The sequence below is a fragment of the Rhea americana genome, unplaced genomic scaffold (assembly GCF_003343005.1).
Source record: "Rhea americana isolate MKP2758 unplaced genomic scaffold, rheAme1 scaffold_174, whole genome shotgun sequence".
In the NCBI taxonomy this organism is placed as follows: domain Eukaryota; kingdom Metazoa; phylum Chordata; class Aves; order Rheiformes; family Rheidae; genus Rhea; species Rhea americana.
Window position 1 is genome coordinate 1,110,741 of NW_028185861.1, and position 21,846 is coordinate 1,132,586.

The 21,846-nt window shown below is 44.4% G+C and overlaps 1 protein-coding gene across 5 annotated transcripts in view; it reads left to right on the plus strand.

The window, feature by feature from the left end:
* Positions 1–21,846, plus strand: part of LOC146597951 (calcium-activated potassium channel subunit beta-2) — a 153,939-nt gene that overhangs the window by 119,922 nt on the left and 12,171 nt on the right. For 2 of the 5 annotated variants that reach the window (XM_085301205.1, XM_085301211.1), the window contains exons 2-3: positions 15,046–15,156; positions 21,665–21,835. In XM_085301205.1, the coding sequence (XP_085157331.1) occupies positions 15,046–15,156; positions 21,665–21,835 (282 nt within the window). The remainder of the gene's footprint in view (positions 1–15,045; positions 15,157–21,664; positions 21,836–21,846) is intronic. The other 3 variants (XM_085301206.1, XM_085301207.1, XM_085301208.1) reach the window with 3 other exon arrangements.

The following is a 21,846-nucleotide window of genomic DNA, read 5'->3' on the forward strand; positions in this document are numbered from 1 at the left end:
CAGTGCGCCGTGCGTGGAGGTCTCACAGGAATTTCTATGCATCAAAGTCTGCAGAAGCAGAACTAGGTCTGTTGTCTCCTAGCCAGCCCCTCATCTCACACCACCTTAGCGCCAGGATTTCAGCCTGCTGTGACAGCTCCGAAAGCAGCAAAGGCCTTTGGGTTGGCCTGTCAACCCATGGTGACCTCCACATCAGGCCAGGCCTGGGACCAGACAGCCGCTGCAGGAGCTGCTTGCACCGAGCACAGCAGTGGTGCGGGAGAAGGGAGCTCTCACAGCAGCAGCAGCAGAAAAAAWTCCTGGAGATGTACAAAGAAGCTGCAAAAGCACTGGGTGATGATCATTCTGATTCTGTTCTTTCCACCTTCCAAATTAAATAAACATTGCTTTTCACTGCACTCGAGCGAGAGGAAGCAAACTGCCAGTTCCCAGCTGGCAAAGGCATTTGATAGCAAGGCTCCCCTCTGCGAGCCCAGAGCTTTGCACCAGCAAACTGGTCTGACTGGGGAGCACCCCGATAGCTGTGACACTCAAATAGCAACATTTTCCATTAGCTGTAAAGCGCTGATAGCAGACCGCTTTTGACAGCAACATATTCTGATAGCAAACCGCTCCAATGGGATAAAGAAAAAAGAGGAAAAAATCTTCTCTGGGAGACAGTGTAAAGGGCTGATTTTCCATTTACTTACATATCCACTGCTCACAGAGCTGCTAGTGTTACATTTTAAGTATCCGACTCARGCGTTTGAGTGGAAAGGCAATAAAATGCTTGACTTTGATTGAAATATTTGACTTGAGTTTCCRTTGTGGCAAGAGGTAAAAATAAATGCAAGCCCCACAGAGAAATCAGCAAGCAGCTAGTGGGCAAAATGTCCCCCATTGCTTTTTAAACCTTCATGGTATGATAGCACTTGCAAATGCTGAAAGTCTCTTTCTTTGGCTTGCATGAAGGTCGAAAGTCAGATTTTGAGCATTCTTTCAGCGTCAGCTCTACCCCTTCGTTTGCTTCTGTGCTTGCGTACACCCCTTCTGCTCCGGAGCTCGCTGATGCGAGGAAGAGCATCAAGCACGCCTTCTCTTCTGAAGTACACGTCTAAGAGCTCTGAAATAATAAACTTCTTCAGTGCTTGTATTTCAAGCTTTCAAAAAACCTTGATGATTCAAGATAGCATCTCCGGTGTGAGGAGGAGCGGCGYCTGGGGTGAGAGTTGCGCTTCGTACCTTGTGAAATTAAAATGTAGTYTATCTTGCGATGGCCTGAGATGACATTTTCCGTAACCGGATTAGTGCGATGGGCGACAAGCCGTCCAACTCGGACACATCGGGAGGAAAGCCAGCAGTTTTATTTAGGTCTGGCACGTTGCACCGCAGTGAGAGGCACCTGAGAGGTGCATCAGGGCCAACCCAGTCGATCTGCAGGGTGCTGGGTGGCTCCGCAACAAGCGTTCCCACAGGTCTGGTTGCTTGAATTGACGTAATTCGACCGGAGAATTCAAACAGCAGCTTTTACTAGCAAGGCACGATCTTGAGAATATCATGCAATTGCACAGTRCTTGGAATAACAGCTTTTCGTGTCTTTGGAGATACCTGGATTTAATCTGTTGAAATTGGCTTTTTGGAAAGATACAGGGTTGCAGGGTAGTCCGAAGTTAATGTTAGTCAAAAGTTAAGCTTACCTGAACTTTTTAGTCTGCAACTGATTCRGCGTTAATTTTCTGACTTTCAGTGCACTTGTAAAAAAACTGAAAATTATTAACAGATAGGGAAATTTTTAGTGTTAAAAATGGTAGCAATTTGAAAAATCAATAGAATGTTAAAATTGTTTTATGTTGTTTTAATATTTTTAATTTTTAATTTAAATGCTCTTTTAAAAAAATTTAACTTTTCAAAAATATCTTTTACATTTTCTAACTTCTTGGAATGTTTTAAAATGTTTTTTAATTTAAATTTTAATTTAACTTTTTTATCTTTTTTATTTTTTCAAAAATTTGTATTTTTTCAGATTTTTAAATTTTCTTCTTGTTTTCTTTTTTTAATTACTTTTTTTAACATTTCTATGGTTTGCCCTACATAAATGTGAACACTTACATGCAATAGCTTGAATATTATGTCTGTGGACAAACAGTTGCATGAATATCAGAACTCCCAGCCTTACTCTAGTGTAGCAGAACACCAAGCTTAGAGAGACCTTAGTTCCTGACATGAACAAGGGAACTCTGTACACTTGCTTTGTAAGAGAGAAAAAATCAAAACCCTGAAATACATCATAGAAATCGTATTCATGTTTTTTTTTAAAGAAAAAAGTACAGAAAAATATAAAAATGGGGAGAGAGGATAAAATTTGGGGAGACTGGTGCATCTTTTAGCCTGGAAATTGTGGGGGGGGGGATGGCAAGGAAGAGATCAATGTCTGCCCCTCCACCAAAAAAATAAAAAATCCTCTTCAGAAGCAAAAACTCTGCAGTGTTAATCCATTCTCATGTCAAGAATAGAAAATGGTGCCTCAGTTATTTGTCCTAACAAAGTAACAAGAACAGGGAAAAGTACAGTACTCACTACCAACTTAATCTTCTGGCACTTCTTGGATGCAGGACAACTAATTCCATCAATCTAAAAACAAAAGGACTATTTTGGGGCCAACTATTCAAGCTCAAATACTCTCAACATATAAAATRAGTTGATCTGTCTATATATGAGAAACATTTCCAGTTAAATTTRCCTTAGCTGCCTCCTTGGTCACAAGTAAGAAAAAGTTATGCTCTTTTGTAAAGCACCTTTGTAATGAGTTATACACCAGCCGTATCCCACAGGAGGTGGAGATGGCCTTCAAGAATTCAAGGTGGATGAGAAAACACAGCTTCTTTGCATTTTGATTTGAACGTCATTCCCACGATTGCTGGGGCTCATGGATACTTAAGAGAGACGTAGACAGGAAGAGAAGTTTTCATAACAACATCAGAAAGGGGCAAAATTAAGAGGCAATTGTTAAACCCCTCTAAAAARTAGAGAATGCCAGCATCGCTCATGTGGCCCGAATTTCAATAGTTATTTCCTTGTTTCATCAATAGCACCAATCAATTCAACAATTCATTAAAAAAGTTGAAAATCATTGATTTTCAATAGCTTAGTAAAGGCGTTTTGTTGTTGGAGAGCAGATAAACAAAGACCGGACAAAGGATGGAGGCCTTACAGAAAAAGTCAAAGATTAAGAAGATGAAGTAGTGCAGGTTTAATCTGGTGATAATTGTCTGAAGAAATCCCGTCTACATGGTGTTCAAGGGTAGGGGCAAGCTCTTACTCTCTAAGCAGACCTCTAGTGTGTCTTGATGCATTAGACACACGTTTTAGCAGCAGGAAGTTGGTTCTGCTTTCACGTGTAACGTTTGGCAGGTTAGGATAGTGAATTTTTTGCCTTGATCCCAATAGCTCTTGTCATTCAGTGAGGGTTGGGTGGCAGCTGGCCTAGGAAAAGCCTGYAGCAAGCTACTCCCATCCGTGCTCGCTCACTCTGCCCGAAGGGCTGCAGGGTACTCGGATCAGCTCATCCAGCAGATGCAGACATCAGATCGCTAACACTGGAGGCAGCGCGAGGCAGCAGGAATAACCAGTGCCGTAAAGCCCTTTGAACGTGCCAAGCCTCAGGCACCAGTGGTGCAACCCTGCCACCCAGAGCAAAGCCAGCAGAGTACTGAGATGACCACATCCATCAAGGCACCATAAGGCTCTCCAATTTGGAAGTGTCCCACAAGACAGGGAAGGGAAATTCATCTGAGTGTCACTCCTAGTTCATGAACGCTTTTGCACCTAGAGCAGATTAAATTCCCGCTTTGTGAATTCTTCCATATTTCAAGAAGAGGCAGTGGCAAATGCCCATCCAGCTAGCTCACCTTGAGTGTATGAAAGAGGAGAGTGCACCAAGCTGGCCTTTCATTGAGAAAAGCTAGAGCTTTTCCCCGATCAAGGGTCCAATATGTGTTTCAAGGACATCATTACTGCACAAGAAGCCATGTGAGAGACTGCGTAGGAAGCCAGATGCTCTGCCAAGAAGAGAGAGGTCTGTCCCTCTGAGTTTAACTGATGTGGAACTGGTTGGTGCCCTCACTCAAGAGGGAGCTTTTTAAGTACATTGTATGTTATTTGCTACCATCTCACTGCTGTATCTCTCTTTGGAAGTGCTACATGCACAAAGTGCAATATTTTCAGTTAGCAAACAGTAACCAGTAAGTTCTTGCTGCAAGTTGCCTGTGCATCTTCATATAGTGGAAGTGGCAATGATGTAGATAACTGGATACTGCATGCATAGCTATTATAGTTATTAGTTATTAGTGCATAGTATAGTTATTAGTGCAGTTAAATATTCTGCTCTGTTCTGTGCTGGAGCAAACCAGGAGGCAGACTTCTCTCTTCAGATTTGCTGGACTATAGACTGGCAGAGAATTCCCTTGCTCAAGCTAACCTAGCCTAAAAACAAAGGACTGATGAATTCCCAGATGTCGTTGATTAGCAGTGGTATTCTTCTGGTAGCACACTGTGCCAAATTTCATTGCTGTTCATCACCTCTGCAGGATACTTGATTTTAGAATGGGATCTAGGGCRTCAGAATTTGACCAAAATGACCAGTGTTTCTGCTGCTCACTGTTCCACCACTGCCAAAATGTCCACTGTTCCTGCTACCCAGGCGTAGACCCTGTCCCCTTCTCCCTGACGACATTTGGCTGGGGTTGTACAAGATTAAATGGAAAAATCCATCAACATGGCACAATCTTTCTGTTCTTACCCATTGAGGACCCACCTGAGGACTTCCATAATTCCCCAGCTTCTACATCACCAAAGTGCYGTGCTGGCAAAACCTGCCAATCATGTGAGCTGTTGTCACCAATGCCACATCAAAACTGTGTTCCCCTTGCATAGTACATGCAACAACAGATATTCCCAGGCAACAAGTGAKTTAATGACTTTATGTATTGGGAGGCTTCTTTTTTCTTTCACTACAGCTGCCCAGCACTAAGACACTCATGCAGAGCCTTGTAGTCTCCCCCAGCAGCAAGGCAAAGAGGTGAGGAGTGGGACACCTGAGTGGGACACTCAAGGAGAAGCATCTGAGTATCTTCTGAGGTTGCTCTCTGCCTTTSCCATCAAAAGCCTGACTGCTGGGCAGCAACGTGGTTGGGTGAAACCACCCATGCAGGAGAAGCTGKTCAGTGCCAAACCTCTCACTGACTTTGCCTCTTGCTGGCCATTTTGCACTTGAATTTCTGCCTAGATCTATCTATCTACCCAGATGGGTATTTTCCAGAAGCTACTACAGAAGAATTTTCCACAAATGGATCAGCAACTGCAAATCTATTTCTGAATCCTAATAATTTCTACGTGTTGCTGCTGCACACTGTTTTGCTACCACCTAGTCCTTCAGGCAGTTTTGCCCAGCACTATTTAAAAGGAAAATATTCACTGTGCCCTGAGGGAAATGGAGCATGGAAGTCCCGTTATCACTGACAGAAGTTCTGCCTCTAATTCCCCATCTGCTCTTCTGAATGTTAACCTCCAGTATTGGCACATAAGCTTAAATGATAAATAGGAATTCCAAATAGAAGGCAACAAATTATTAGTCAGTGAGGCTGGTGCTGTCTACAGAAAAGTGATGCAGGCACTCATATTTCAAGAAAGGGAAGTTATACGAGAAAATAATGTTAAAGTTATGTAGATAGAGAGAAAATGCCAGCACAGAGTTGTACACTGTAATGGGTCAAAAACAGATTTATCTTTCTTTCTGATCTTTAATCCAAGCGAGACTCTGCACAGCTCCTCTTTCCTATTCTCATTGCTTTTCGTGCTTAGTAGCTAAATAAAATAGCACACAAGGCAAGAAATCTGAGAAGAGAGTAATAATGTGATGCATAGTGTTAACTCTCTGGTTTTGGAAAAATCCATTTATCTTGGTTAAATGAAAGCTTAGTCCAAGTACTTACCCAAGTAATCATGATTAGGGAGAGAAAAAGACATTCACCTCCTTAGAAACTCAATACTCTTCAATCGTAATAGCACTGCAGTGACATCGTTCGGAACTGGACGTTTGCTGTAATTAATATAGATTATTGCCATATGAGGAAAGGAGGCATCTGTGCCACTTCTACCATTGTTTGCACTTCTAGACCAGTTACGAGACCAAAATACGTTGGGTTTTTGTTTTGTGGACATGACCTCATGACCTTTTCACCGTTTGGACCAATCTGCCGGCCCGAGAGGACTGCAGAGATTTTGTTCTCTGTTGTTTCAAAACGGTACAGAGGGCATTGCATATTGCTTTCTCTAACGGGCACTTGGCTTTTGTGTGTCTCATTATCTCTTTTCCTGACTCTCAAGTAAAATTGTTTTGTGCTAAAAAATGTTTTACAAGAATACAGACCCTAGGTGCTTAAACTATTGGGTCCTTAAGGAGGCTAAATTTGCATCCACACTAGCCATTGTATCATGACTCCATCCACAAAGCAGTGGACRATGGATGGATCCATCCACAAAGCAAAGTGATTTAGTGCTGACACCAATTTTTGATCTAATGGACAGGAGCAGCATGTACTAGTACACTGTACTCCTAGTACTGGAGCAGCTCCTCAGCCTTTTCTCAATAGTCATTTGACTCCACCAGATTTCCCACCCAATTCATGCAAACGTTGATTATCTTTCCGTAATATGCAGCCTTTCCTTCTCCCTCTTGTGTGTGCACATGATTATTGTCTTTTATGTTGTATTCCCTGTCTTTCTAATCCTCTTCTTCATTATAACCCATTTCATTGCTAACTTTCTCCCAGTTCTGTTCATCAGGCTGGATTTGATCTGTGCTTAACTACACCAGAATCCATCAGAAATGCTTTCTGCTTCTTACTCTGGAAATTGTTCTCTGAGGCATGCATCTTCCTTCAAGTAATCAGGATTTTGCAGTGTTATTCTGATGAGGCAGGAGATTCTTACCAATAGGCAAGGCAAACGGGGAATTGTAGAGGGCTCATGCAAGAGTTCAGCGCTACACAGAGGTGTAACAATTTTATCTGTAACTTAGATTCAAGAGGCAATAGGTCTTCTACATAATTAAAAAGGAAAAAAACAGGATATTCATTCAGGTATGTGGAAATTACATGAAATTTCTGTGCAAAAATATATTTCCAATGCTTTTCTATAACATTAGGACACAAAATTGTTTTGTGAGTTTGATGCAACGGCTGATCATATCCAAATAACAAACTGCTTCAGATAATTAGTCTGTATCATGAAAGGATAACGAAGCACCACAGAGTATGCAGCAAAATTTAACCTTGTGTAATAAGACCAAGGAGAAACGTTCTCATGTGATCTGAGTTGGATGTTCGGTGGGTAGAGGTGCAGCAACCATGTGGCAGAAGATTCAAGCTCAGGCTTCCCAGGTTCCTCTCACCTGGTGATCTCAAAGCATTTACTGATCTCTGTTAGCTGTTTCTTTCATATCCCAGCATGTTTAATATAACGTATTTCTTTGACAGTCAAGGAAACTGAGGCAGCACAAAGTTAAACAGCTTGCTTGAATTGCCCAGACACTCTGTGGCAAGGCTTCCTGTTCTCTGACCACTGTTTTTGGTCAGTTTTTTTCCTARCTTACCTACACAAGTCAGTGCAAAAGTGGTTGTGTGTATTTGCAAAGTAGCCTTACATCAATACCTAAAGGAGGAAATCAACCTGCTTGCTGGGGGGCAGTGCGATCTGATGGACTTSAGCAGCGATTTGAGCAAAGAAGTGTCTGAAGAGCTTGTGTAAATCATCTCCTTAGTCTGTGCCTCAGTTTGATCCCTGTAGTTTTGCAGTAATAACAGACATGCCTGAGTAAAGGTCTTCAGTGAGATGTGACAAGTGAAACCTAAGCAGTTGTCTAGTATTCTTATATGTCTATAGATCCGTGAGCAATGCACACATTTGGCCAGCTGCAGATCGCTGGATCCTTGCGAAACTCAACAAGCCGCAAACWGCAGACTGCGGTATTTCACTATGCRAAATGAAGTCAAGCAACAGCTAAAACTGGGGAGCAGAGGACRGAAAGGGGAGAAGAGGAGGCAGATGAAGGGCAACATAAGAATTGTATTTATTTTTTAATCCCATCTCTTTTAGTGTCTGTGACGAGCGCTGTAACTAAAGGAATCTAACTGAATTAGAATGGCAGTATGTCCTGAGCAGATTGTAGCCATTTCCATTCATGAGCAGCACGTCCCAGCTGTAATTGCCTGCTTGCTTATCCACACAGCTCTTTACAGCTAATCCAAATGTGGACTCGAAAATAAATAATGCCAGAGCATTCACTTCCCACTGGGCAGTGGTTTCAGCATCGCCTCTGCCTTTGCTTTGTTCCAGTTGGTGCTCTCGATGGCATGGGAACTGACTCAAAGGAGATAAAAGAGATTGACCCGCTCAAAGAATTAGGTGGAGAGAGAGGGAGAAAAGCCACTCCTGCTGAATCTGCCCTGGCTGCTTGAGCTTTTCCTCTGGGTGCTGCTGTGCAGCTGTTTATCTGCCTCCCGTGCTGCSCCCTCACCTCTCTCCCCAGCTGTGATCTGCTTCTCCTCTGTCACTTGCCCAAGGGATGTTGGTGCCATTCCCTTCGCACAGAGCTCATCACAAATCCTCTCTCTCTGCTCCCACCCTTCAACACAGCTGTCATGCTTTTAGCACTGCTTTCCTGAAATGAAACACACTGTTTAGAGACATTTAAAAGCCAGGTGGTCACAGAGGAGGTCTCCTTTCTGGACGTGTACAGATCTCAGGCAAGGCTCTACTTTTGCTCTCTGCCATAGGAAACTGTGTGTCTTGGCTCTTCTCCATCCTTCCTGGTTGTAAGGAATGTAGTTCACCATCYTTTAGACTATTTTCATCACTATGTCTGATCTTGGATAATTATACCTCTGCTTCTGAAGAAATGGATTTGGAGCACTCACTTTGCAAGACAGCTTTGCCACACACTTCCTGGGAGACTTTGGCCAAGTCGCTCGGCACCCTCTGTGCATCTCCTCGTCATCTGTAAAAAGACAGTGCCAACACTCTGTTGCTTTACRGTTTGGCATGTAAATACCAGGGCTCTGAGATGACAGCAGTGCAGGGACACCCAAGTACTTAAGAGGAACCAGTTGTCTTTAGAGTCAGGTTACRCTTCACTCCTGCATATTCACAGTGTCCAGCCACCAACTATTTTTATAAATTGTCTTCTTAGTGTCCAAAAGAAACTGCGCCTTCCCTAAGACCTGGTGAAGTGCGTACCCACAGAAGTGTGGCTGGGGAGAAGRTTATTCCCTCTTGACAACCATCAAGGAGACTGACTTCAGTGCAGAGCACAAGCTGGAAACACCTCCCAGTCCCTGGAAGCGGAGAAGCAACACTTCTGTGAAGCTCCGCTCCTTTTCCTTTCCCTCGCCCTCTCTCCCTCGCTGTTCCTCGTTGGTTTTAGCATGGCATGGCTGTGTGAGGCAGACCACCTTTACTGTCACCCGTTTGCTCTTAGCCAGTCAATCTGGTCCAAGGCTGTATAGCTTTTTTGGTGCAGTGCAGTGATACGTCCCTCAGCAATTAGAGATGTATGCTAAGATTTAAAGGAGCCTAGCTTCACACTAGGCAGCATAGCACTTTCATTGCCTTACTTCTCCCTACCAACATCTTTCCTTATCAGCGTAAGGGTACAGGATCTTTGGCAGAGCAGGTCTCCCYGTAAACCTCTCTCAGCCAGACTGACTTGGAGCATGTTGCAGCAGAGTGACCCGGCGCCTGCCACTGCTGCACCCCTCCCAAAGCTGGCCTTTCTAACAAGCAGCCTGTGCCCTTCCCTGAACCCAGAGAGCAGTTGAGATGATGAATATAGTACTTGTCCAACATGTCACTTGCTACGTAAATTCAAATTCATTTACAACTGACAAAGCATAGAAAGCTGAAAATGTCTGCAGAGTCCTGACAGGCAGAGGGGACAATTATCCCCAGCTGTTCCTCGGGAACGCTGATTCCCAGCAACTGCAGTGTGCCAAGAGAGCCGTTGCCTCGTGCTTGGACTGCAAACTCACCAGCACCAAATGTGAAGACAGTAAAAAGGGCTGGCTCTTCATTAGGTGTTCTGCTACCTGAAGCTGGCCTTCTTCAACTCAAAACCTAGATGGAGAGCTCAGCTGTCAGCTCTGAGGAGATTCAGGAGCAAGACCAGAAATAGAAGTGAATTCATTAATGCCGCATCATTAGCCATCAGTCTTCTAAAACTCTTGTCAGTATGTTAACATCAGCTCCCCATTGTCCAGCTTTTCCTTGCCATAATTAAGAACCCCAATTTCAAGGTCACCTGTCAGTTGGATTAGTCAGTTAGCTCCAGAGATATTCCAAAGAGAACAGTTATTTATGTTGCTCCCTGTCCCACACTGTGCCCATTAGCTTGCATTACAGCAAGGTCTGGTCATGAGACAAAAATACACCATCTGATACTGCCATTGGTGCTTCATGATTTAGTGTTGCTGCTGCCAGGGCCTTAAATGTTCCCTAAGTGGTAACTGTCTTCCACTAATGCAGATGCATTTCTTTTACAAGTTAGTTTATTGCTCTTCTTCTTAGACCATGCTGGCTGTTCTGCTGTTTCCCTGCACCCTCTTTTAGCAGTGGTGCTTATTTATGGTTCTGGCCACAGACAAGTAGAATTAGGGCAAGCAGATATTGTGTTCAAATGGAGACCTGCAGAGAAAACAGGTATTTTGACAACACATGAAACATTGCCCCCTAAACTATGTCAGAAGAGGGGAAGTTAGATATTCACCTGGTTTCTCTTTTGCATCTTCAAGGCTCTGCTAGTTAGTGAGACCTACCCTGGTTCATGCACACGAGAACTTCTGTGTCACACCAGACCTTCTTCCAGTCTGCTAGAGCCCAGCCGCATGACCAGCCACTGTGGGTCTCTCTCAGACGTTCCAAGCAGGCATCTGCTCCGTTCTCTCAGCTGGGTTTCTCCTCACCCTGCCCCTGGTGCAACTCTGCTTAACCTTCCCTTTTGCATTTCGTTTGAGAGCACTGTGTCCATCGGCTACTCTGATTCCTGAGTCCCGGCACAGACCAAACTGCCATGGACCATACCTGGGAGACCATACCGCGGATGTCGTGGGTTCTGTAGTTAGTCCTGGTACCTRCTCTTGTGTCCCTTGAATACTAGGACTAGAAAACTCCTGAATCAAGTAGGCAGCTAACTTTTCCACTCTGCCAGGGAAACTCTTCCATGCAACATTAATGCTGGACTACCTGATAGTCACGCTACTTTTTAGACAATAAGTTCTCCAGGCCAGTTTGTTTATTCTCCTATTCTAGCCATAGGAAAACACACAGTCATCAGACATGAAAGTGGATAAGATTTATCAGGGTATGAAGTCTAGCTGCCTGTTTCAGGAAATTCACCTCAAACTGYACCATCTTCCCCCCGCGGGAAGGGACCCCCCCTCTTTTTGTCCACCCTAAAAGCAGGCCATCCAGCCGTGAAAGAAACTCAAAAATCTCACATCACCCAACAGCAGCCCTCCTGCTGCATCCACCAGGTAGATGGTAGCCCACCCTATAGGACTAGTCCCTCCAGGCTCCTAGTAGTCAAAAACCAGCTTGAAGCATCTTTTCCAAACTGTTTTTTGCAGATGTTGTTGTGACTTCAGGTACTCGTTCTGTTCAAACAATAGCACAATCCACTTTTACTTTAAACACTAGGCTGACATCCTGTGSTGTCATGAGCTTCACACCCTTATTACTTGTCACATGAGAAAAGCAGTTTGTCAGAAGGTGACTCAAGAGAGGCACTGGTTTAAAAAGAAGCAGTACTAGTTTTCAGAAAAGAGACTGGGGATCATGGAGGGAAAGGAGTTCACAAACGGGTCTTGCAATTAACTCCGCATAAGAGAAAGGTGTCAAAGTTTGCTAACTAACCTCCCAAAGCAGCACACTGTCACATATGTTGTAACCATTCTACACTATGAGTCCTCCTAAAAGGCCTTCAAAGAAGGTCTTGGGAAGTTCTTCTGCRAAAGACTTTTACCTTATAGCTACCCCCACACACTGAAAGGAAATAAGAACTTGAGTCATTTACATCTGACCCTGGGAGTGGCTGCTCTGATGTCACCAATGTTACAATTTTACACAAGATTAGGCRTGTAATTGCATGTTAAATAGTGACGGTTAGCTTAGATTGCCCAGCTAATGAAGCARGCAACGTTAATGATATCACATATGGACTGCTCCAAGGCACTGGCGCTATAAGAGAGTCTGAAATCACTCTAACTTTGAGAGGAAGAAAGACACCCCTTTCCCTCCTCCYATGTTCTCTTCCTTGGGCAGATACCTCTCCAGCCCAGGTCCTGCCCCTCTAGTGCTTCGGCAATTTGCTCTGGAGCTTGTGACTGTCTCCTTGCCCTGGCATCCCTGCAGAYTCAAGGAGAAGCCACTCTAATGTGTGCTCAAGTTTCATTTAATTAAGAACATATTCTCTAGTAAAGCTCACCCAAGTCCCCCACAGGCTCTGGGACTCACTCCAGCTTGGTCAGCACARCCACCAGGCTTTCCAGCGGTGCAGCTTGCCTAACATCTTAAAGGGAGTGGGAGCAAATACATGATTTGATTTTTCAGTAGTAAGAAAGCCTTCGCCTGACACAGATCTCACTCYGATACGGCCTCCAAGCCCTCAGATAGTTGCTCTGAGCCCTTTTGCATTACTTACTGCAGAAATACCAGCCCATTCAGTGCTGGCTTGGGGACCTCTGTTATAGTCCTGCCTAGTGAAGCGTGGTCACAGTCTTACCTACTGGAGTGAAGATTAGTCCCAAGGTCCTGTAACCCCAATTCCTGGCACCAATCACTATRAAAACACTTCTTAGCTATATTGATTAGATCCCGGTGACAGCTCTTTCACCTTCTAAACTATAGCTATTTCRGGGAAGAAATGCCTCTTGTTATTGTTTATTCCCCAGTACTCAAGCACACTGCTCATAAAGCAAGAAAAGCCTCCGCCGGGGTGCTCAGAGCTGCAGTGATGTCCATCAAGTCGGGGAAAGGCACAGGGGAGATTTCCCTCTTTCTGCCTCCCTTCTTTTTGGCAGCTTCAGAAAGAGCTCCTTTCCCTTCTAATATGTTGGTTGCCCRTGAGTGCAGCACAAACGCTTTGCTGGATATTCGTATCTGTTACTTCAAGTGAGGCCCCTACCYGCGAGCCCCAGTCCCGGTTCGGCTGGGCAGGGGTCCAGCGCTTCGCGCGGCACCGRGCACCAAGCAGCCTGCCGGACGGGCACGGCCCTGGTCTCTGCGTCTCGCGGAGCGCCCACAGCCTCTGCAGCGGAGAGCTGGGCGTTGGTGCTCGGGGGGAAGGGCACATCGTACGCCCTGTCCTGCAGAGCGGGGTGCGAGGGCTCGGGGTGCAGATCTGGGCAGGGACYGACACACGTAACCCACTGTGGGGCTCTGAGCTGACTCCAGAGGGACAGCCCAGTCCCTTAGTGTCCRTCAGCCTGTCTGTAGACAGGTTTTGGCTCCAATTCGTGTTAGTTTTTTCAGCTACCTCAACTGGATTTATTCTCCCAGGTTCACTGCTGCGCAAATGTTGAAATTAGCCCTTCGCATGTTTATGTAGATAGTGACTTTACAGACTTTTCAGGCAAAGAGCACAGAGGACTTCATGTCTTCTCCTTCTCTGCTGATAGCATCAACAACTGGGTTTATTTTTCTGTGAGCTAAAGAATGCCACCCATGTATGAAAAACTTCCACATTAAAGCATTTAGTATTTGAAATATTGCAGAAAGTCTTTCTCTGGGTGCAGTAAAAGCACAAAGTGCTGTGCAGTGAAGTAGTATGAAATACAACCTCACCAAGAAGGGCTCAATTCTTAGAGATCAAGATTATAACAAAACCAGCTACTAGGAGCTACTGGGGAGCTCTGCACTAACACTATCCAATACAGCCTGTGCTTCAAGCCCAGCAAAGGAGTTGCCATATGGAAAGACGACTTTTCAAAATCAGTTGGTATATGGTAACCAACATCTGCTAGGAGCAATGTATAGAGAGTGAATCTGCTTTGAATCACAGCAAGAGAGCGACTGACTTCCGGAGGTCCTTTCAACCTTGTATTTCTGATTCTGTGAGATCTAATTGAAGTAAAAGATCCAAATTCAGTCCTTAAAATGAAACTGCTTAAACTTTTCCCCTCTTTGGAGGACTCTAAAGGCCCAAGAGGAGAATCCWGCAGGGCTAATGCCCCACCATGAAMCAAGTAATCRCCTGGGCATGARGCGATTCTAAGGGATTTTAGAAAAATCACAGGTTAGGACTTCTCATGGAAGGAGAAAGCYTATGCTTGAAAGATGCAGAATGGAAGGTGATATTAGGAGCAATACAAGGGCTCCAGGAAGAAACCACAGCAGTGGGAATGGAAAAGGAAGAGTAAATAAGGTGATAGTAGGGGAAAATTTACTGCAGCCCAGTTCAAAAAATCAAGCAAAACACACCGTGTAGCTTCTGAGACAGCTGTAAATGATCATTTTGGACAGTCATTTCGAAAGTTACTGCTCAGTTATTTCTCCATCTGAAAACATCAGATACATTTCTATAAAACACTGCATTACTTCTCATACTTGTACCTTTTTCAGGCAAACACATTCCTTGAGAGCTTTATCTCACTGAGGCCTACTGTACAACCAATGAGCTGTAATGAACACACAATGACCACTTTCCACCCAAAAATACCATAAAAATGGATGTGCCTATTATCTTTTCTTAAAATACCAATAATCTATTGTGAGTGGTACAAAAATGTTTTGCAGTACTGAGTGTAGCTAAGCCCAGTTAGCTAGGATTGTGTTTTACCAGCGTGCCTAAGATCTACTTCTCCTGACCCTTAGTCTTACATGTCACCCTGAGTTAATAAATAGTCCATCTTCAGAGCTCACTGGGCACAGCCACAGGGAATCTGGCACAATGGACATAATGCAGTCTGGTACTGCAATTAAAATGGGCGGTGACAGAGATTATCCCTCTTCTCCCAGGTCCTTCCATCGTCCCACTGCAGTGAGCAAACCCAACACTGGGCAACCCTCTAAGATGTTTATTTGGACCAGTGGCCGGAGTTCTACATCTTACAGACATGATGAGAAAAGGTAAATGGCATCACTGCTGATTGTGTCTTATGGGTTTTAAWTTTTTTGGAGTGTGACCTGCAGCTTCTCTTCCCCAGTAGCACGGGGGAGAGAGGAGGGATGCAAGAGGTGTCCCCGCTTGCTTGTCTCTCCTCAGTTATTSCTCTACTGAGAACAGGACCAGCTGATAAATGTCAGGGCTAACATGCCAAGCCAATAAAAAGTGGAGGGATGATGCTAGAGGCAWGGCCAAAGTCTCCCTTGCCCCCAGGACATCAGTGGCACACAGGGTCCAGTTCCGAAGCTGGCAAACTGCAAGCTGTGGAGCACACTGATCCCCAGCCCTGAGTGCGCAGCCCCAGCCCCAAGCCTGGCAAAGGCTTTATGCCCTCCACAGCACCCCACTTCCAGGCACGGGTTCACCCCGCAGTCCTCCGCACRCATCCCTTCAGAAACCTGTCGCACACGTACAACTTTTATGCAGCTAGATGATACACCCRGCTGGCAGAGATATTTTCTGTTTATTTGCTTGCGTGTGAGTGTGTGTGCATTACATTGTACAACAGCTGGCTGATGAAAAGCAGCACGAAAGTGAGCTGATTCCTGCAAGACTGCCAGCCCACTTGAGTGGTGTTGCTGGAGGGAATAGGTAGAGGGAGACAGAGGAATAACACAGGTCACTGGATCTCCCAGGGGAGCAAGGAATTACACAGAAGAGAAGGAAAGGGAGGGAGAGGTTTTAAGTCCACAGACAAAGGCAACACTCAATTGTGAATGAGAAAAGTTAAATATCACTGATGAAAGACCAATYGTCTGTAATGCCCAGACTCATCCTTCCAAAGTCTCTCTCCTTTGCAGTGARATTTGCTGTACAGCCTGTCTTGCCACAACTGGACTCATTTCCCGTTCTTTTCTTTTCCTTCTCCCTGCTTCCCATTGCCTCCTCTCCTTCAGTTCCGCTTGCAGTTACTATTAAATATGATCACAAAAAATCAGACTCTAGTGAAACAAAAACAGAGGTCAATAGTGCCAATTAGCAAAACACACTCCTCAGTCATTCTAATGAGACATTACTGCTGGCATCTGCTGGGGAAAGTGAGCTTGTGAGTTCAGGCACTAGAATTGCCCTCAAGATGCTGAGTTTCTTCAGAGAATTGACCTATTTGCTGAACTCTTCTGCAAAGGCTACATAGGTGTTCAGCTCTTTTGATAATCTGATCCCAAATAGATATTTTAAAGAACAAAGGCCAGCTTGGCAGCAGGTTTCCATGGTCTTTCAGTTGGAGATGGCTATCTAACTGCCTGTTGTACTTCTGCAAGTCCCCTCTTTAATTGAGTTTTCCCCAGGCAAATGTTCTTCTGCATTAATACGCTGTCACAGCCTGGATGGTCCAAGGTTAGATACTTGCAGGATATATCTACCTACATGTTTAGCTGGCTGAGAGCCACCTGTCCCTGATTATCATGGCCTTATGCTCATACTATGCCTTTGAATAGAGCTTATTAGCTTGGGCTGAGCACTGTGCTAAACAGGGCTCACTGGCTTCTGGTCAGCTTAACCCCTGGGGCAGAGCTTGTCCCTACCTGCCTGCAGAAATACAGAGGCAGGGAGCAGTACCTTAGTACTTACACACCAGCTGGGGTAATTTCAGGTGCCTTTTCAAGCAGCTGGGTGGGTTTATTTCCCAGCCAGTCCTGCAGAACCATGCAGAAGATTTGTTCATATCCTGCAAGTGATAAATAAAATTCAGAAGCAAACGGGAGGAATAGAAAATGGAAATAGGAAAGTGCTGAGAGCAGCCTCAGGACTGCAAAGGAGAGGTGTTAACACCGAACAAGTGCTGCTGGCGGGAGGAACTCGTCTGCTAGCRGTTGGCAGCGATTTTAACACCTGTAAGGTCACAAGTAGAATCACTATGTCTAACAGGCAGCGCATTTTRGAGAAATAACTTCCCCTAGATGACCCTTTCCTAGGAATTTTTGTTGTTTAAGCTTCAGGCAGGAAGACTGTTAGCTGGGGCAGTAAACTTTTCTCCTAACAGCTGCGGACTTTCAAAGGGTCACCCTGGAGTAATACCCAGCTGCAGGGAAATGTCACCTGCGTGCAGGAACCACCTCCTCCTGTGCRGAAGGTGGTTCACGGGCATGTGCTTTTGCAGGACTGAGGCCAAAGCTGTGTATTTCGTGGATTTTTTTAGACATGTGCTGTTCCCCAACTGCCGCTTTTCAGGTTTTGGAAACTTAGTCCAGCCACCTTTCTTTCTCAGGTATCAGTTAAGTTTTTCACAACATGGTAGGCTTGGAAAGCTAAATCACTGGTTTGGTTTRACTCACTTCAGCCCAATTTGGTGGGGATAAGGGAAGGAATCAAGTGAACTTGTTTTCCCTCATCAAAGGTCYGTTCTTATTAATAGGAATCCTGCTACAACCATCACTGAGATTTGTATAAGAGCTCTAGAAGTTTTCTTGTTGCTGTAGCTCCAATAACACAAATTGATGCAGCTRAATATCCTCTGTAAAGAAAGGCCTCTTACAGAAAGGTATATTATACAGAAATAGGCCTCTGAGGAGAAAAGTCCCTGAACATGGGGAATTCTGCAGGTAATATCCAGGATTTTTTGACCTTTGCATTCAAGGATTCTGATATCAGTAGACAACTCGGCATGAGGCAATATGAGTGACATCTGCATAACAACTTGATATCAGAGAACTAAATGTGAATTCAAAGTCACTCAGAATAATTCAAGCGGTCACGTATTCCCACCTGACAATCTTCGTGACCATGGAGTGCCAGAGGAGGCAGCATCTCCCTCAGCTCAACTCCATGGTCYATTTGCAAACGACAGAATTTGAAGGTGGGTGATTTGTGTTTATTTTCAAAAAAAATAAAGTGCTTTCAGATACCTGGTTATTATAGATTCCAGGGAGGAAACAAGATCCCTTTTCCAATGCTCCTAGATCCGTCCGTTTTAGAGTGAAACCAGAACGGTTGTACTGGGTCAGAAGAAACATTACTTTAGCTCCCCCACTCTAYATGACAGTTCTTGACTGTAAATGATTGGCATACAGGACCATTCCTAATACATGCCTATAAATTCTTCATAACTCTGGCATTGGAAACTGTCCTACCTCCTAACGACAGACCACAGAGTGCATGTGGCAAGCCTCATCCTGTGCAAAACCTAGCATTAAAAGGTCACATCCCTCATAAAGGCAAAGAAAAAGCTCCTTACTGCGGCAAATATGAACAGGTTTCTTTATTAAGGCCAGTAGGTTTCAAAGAGCACTGTAATTCTCCTTGGCTGTCTAACATTAMCATTCAAGTTGACTAAGCAAACTCTGGGCTGCCTAATTTCATCACACGGGCTCTCCCTACGCTTTCATCCAGAGATCACCTAAGGAACTGGTGACTCCATTGCAGAGGGATCCCTGCACTACTGCTATGCGGAGAGAGGCAGAGTGGGGAACCTYTGCTCTGTCCCCACAAGGCACAGTCACACCTGAGATTTCCTCTCCGTGCAGCTGTACGGGTAGAGCAGCCAGCTTTATCCTATGAGCAACCTGGCAAAACAAACCCAGAGGCATAACAGGAGTGATCTTCAGTTCATAAAAGATCAGGAGAGCAAAGACCTTTTGTCCTTGGGTGCTTATTTTCTAATGAATGTCTTTGCACAAGGAGGAGAGACCTCATGGTCTGACATCCAGAACTACTTTTCGCAATTACTAGGCACGGTCACTGGGATGAGTAATGTCCAGGATGCAATGATCTGCATTTATACACACTGCAGCAGTCAGCTAGTTGTGGCTGTGTAGCTCTGGGATCCAAAATCAGCTGGCTTAGCACAGTGCTCTTCCAGCCCAGTGAGCAGAAAGAGGTCCCTTGGCTGTGCCAAAAGTTCACAAGTATGCAAAATCCCACCCCACGGAGCAGCACACACACGCAGGCCACCCTTTCACAAACCCACGCTGCACGTGGCGGGAAGGACAAATGTTCTCCTAAAATGACTTTGCCACTCCAGCTAAGACGATGCTGAGGCTCTTCTGTTAGTTGTAAAATATTCTTCACAAAGGCGTACACACATGCCGCATCGTGCGCCCCGAAGTCAGCGTTCCTTGGGGCAAAACATGAAGATTGATAATAGCAGAAGCTCCTGGTATCAGCAGAAACAAGCTGCCACCTCCCACGGAACGGGCACAAGGCTGGAGGAGGAGGGATGGTTACTCAGCCTGTTTCCTGAGGCTGCTTCAAGACTGGTGTGTCACTCATTAGCACGTGCAATGCCACCGCACACCTCGCCATACGCTTTCAGATTGACTCGTTGCAGAGATCCAGGAGGGAAAGCGCTTGATAAAGTTCACTAGACTGATGCTGTTCTGTTGTTTGGGGCTTTTAATAACAAATATCGAGCAATCAAACAACTGCTCCTAGCATGACCCCATAGGCAGAGCTTTATTTAGCTTTATTTACCATGGCCAGTTCGCCCGGGAGCCCTGCTTGGCACGCAGTCTGTGCACGGTTCTGTTCGCCAGCCCCTGATCTACGACTACCCTGCAGCCATCTTTTTTACCTCTCACTGCACATTTCTTGGCTCAGGGCCATGTAGGAGGTATCTGTAACCATTCTCAATTAGCTATTTGTTTTTAAGTTGTCCATTTGTATCCCTTTTATGTTCTAGCTGCTCTGGTGACATTAATGACTGATTGCACTGTGTCTGTTTTATGTCTGCGCGCTGACATAAGTTATGCTGTGTGATCGGCTAATGTTCTGGAACTGCATGACAATTTCTGCCTTCCTGCCTGCTTCCATTTGGGAGCAATGCAAATCGCAATAGCAGCTCTCAGAGTTAAATACAATTCGATAAATAATAATAGAAAACTAACATTAGATTATTATTCTACATCACTTTTTTGAAGGCAAAGGAATCCACCAGTTCACAGTACATTCTTCTCCCCAAGACCAGGGAAAATTTCAGCAGCCTGAATTATCCTTTCATTTCTAACTAGGAAAACACTGACAAGCTTTAAAGGATTATTTTGAAGAGAAACCATGAACATCTAAAGTATATCACAGTGGGTTGAAGAAACTTCAGTGGTTCTTAGGTGTGGGAGACAATCTGACTTCAGTAGTATCTAAGAAAATTTTTTGCTATAAAACCCCACACCATCTGTGCTTTTCCTGGCTATGACTCACTCATCTAGACCTAAACTCAATCCAGGTTTCAAAGATTTCATTTCTTTTTTGTTTCTACTGTGTTTATTCTTGTTTGTACTGTGTTAATATGCTTTACATCTGTCTAAACCCTGATGATATGCTTGTCCCTATTGGTGAATGTAAGTTGTGCAGTTGGTCTATCACACGCTGCTTTTTACAAGGATGAGTGAAACTTGGTGGTTTCAGCTTAAATAAGTGGTGGGTTTGCTAGAACCCAAAGTGATGTTGATGTTACTCACCTGCCATTTTGCAGACAGTAGAAGAGGAACTTCTTCCACGTGTACTACTATGTCCATGTTATGGTGGTGCCAGGGCTCAGAGGTGTGCGGTTCACATGCATCGGGTGCTGTCTGGATGATTCAAAAGAACCGTAACAGAAAACACAGGAGATTTTGACCAGCCTCAGGTCTGTAAGTACATTTTAAACCCACAAAATTTGAGTGTGTTTGAAATGTACTCAAATATGTCCTTCTTCACAATTGTGTCCTCATGACCCATTGAATCATCAAAGGCTTGGAGATGAAAGAAAGACTTATGGTTGGAAAATGGAAAGGACTCTCTGCTGAAGGGGAATGGTTTGTTGTTTCTTCTTTTTAAAATCCTGGAACAAATTGCTTTGGTGGATAATTTTCAGTGAGGGTTTTCACTGTAATGAGTAAATGGGCTTCCAGAAAGCTGCTTTTTAATACGGTAAATAAGCTCCCAATCAAAAACCCACAGAAATCAATTGCAAAAATCCCCCTTGTCTTTCCCGAACTTTGAGTCATGCTCAGGGTGGAAAATTACCCAAATCACTAATCTGTAGGGAATCAAGAAAGAATGTGGTCCTTTCAGATAATTTTTGTCACTATTTTTTTCAGGATATTTTCCTCATTAACTATTGCCAAGCCTTACCTTGAGGGTAAAACTCTTAAACTACAATAAGTCCATTTGCCATATTCAGCTGAAGAAAAGACACCTTATATACCTAAAGATATTCTAGTGGCATAAGCTGGAACTGACAGATCAAATTCATCCATGGTATGATTCTACTGAGCCAATGAGGCTGCACCAAAGAAGGATTTACTGAGCTGGCACAAGTGTCTAATGTTTATATTTGCAATAAGAGGTTTTTACCTTTTCAGAAATGGCTGTAATTTATTTTGGAAATGAATAAGTTTCCACCAGGTCAGAGTGAACCCATTGAAAAAGGACTTCTGAGGACCCTTAAGCCTTTCTCTCCCACAAGATGGGTATGGAGGTGGAACTACCCACCCTTTAGAGGGTTCATTGCTTAAATATGAACTTTACATAAGAATGTATTATTTTCAACCTCAGAAATATTTACCAAAAAATCAGGGATCACGATCTACTGGACAAAAGGAAAACAGTCACAGCCCTAAAAGCCGGAGAAGACCGGGCCATACTCCTTGGGCTGGCCATGATGGTGTGCTCAATCATGATGTATTTTCTCCTGGGAATCACCCTGCTGCGGTCTTACATGCAAAGGTAATTTCATT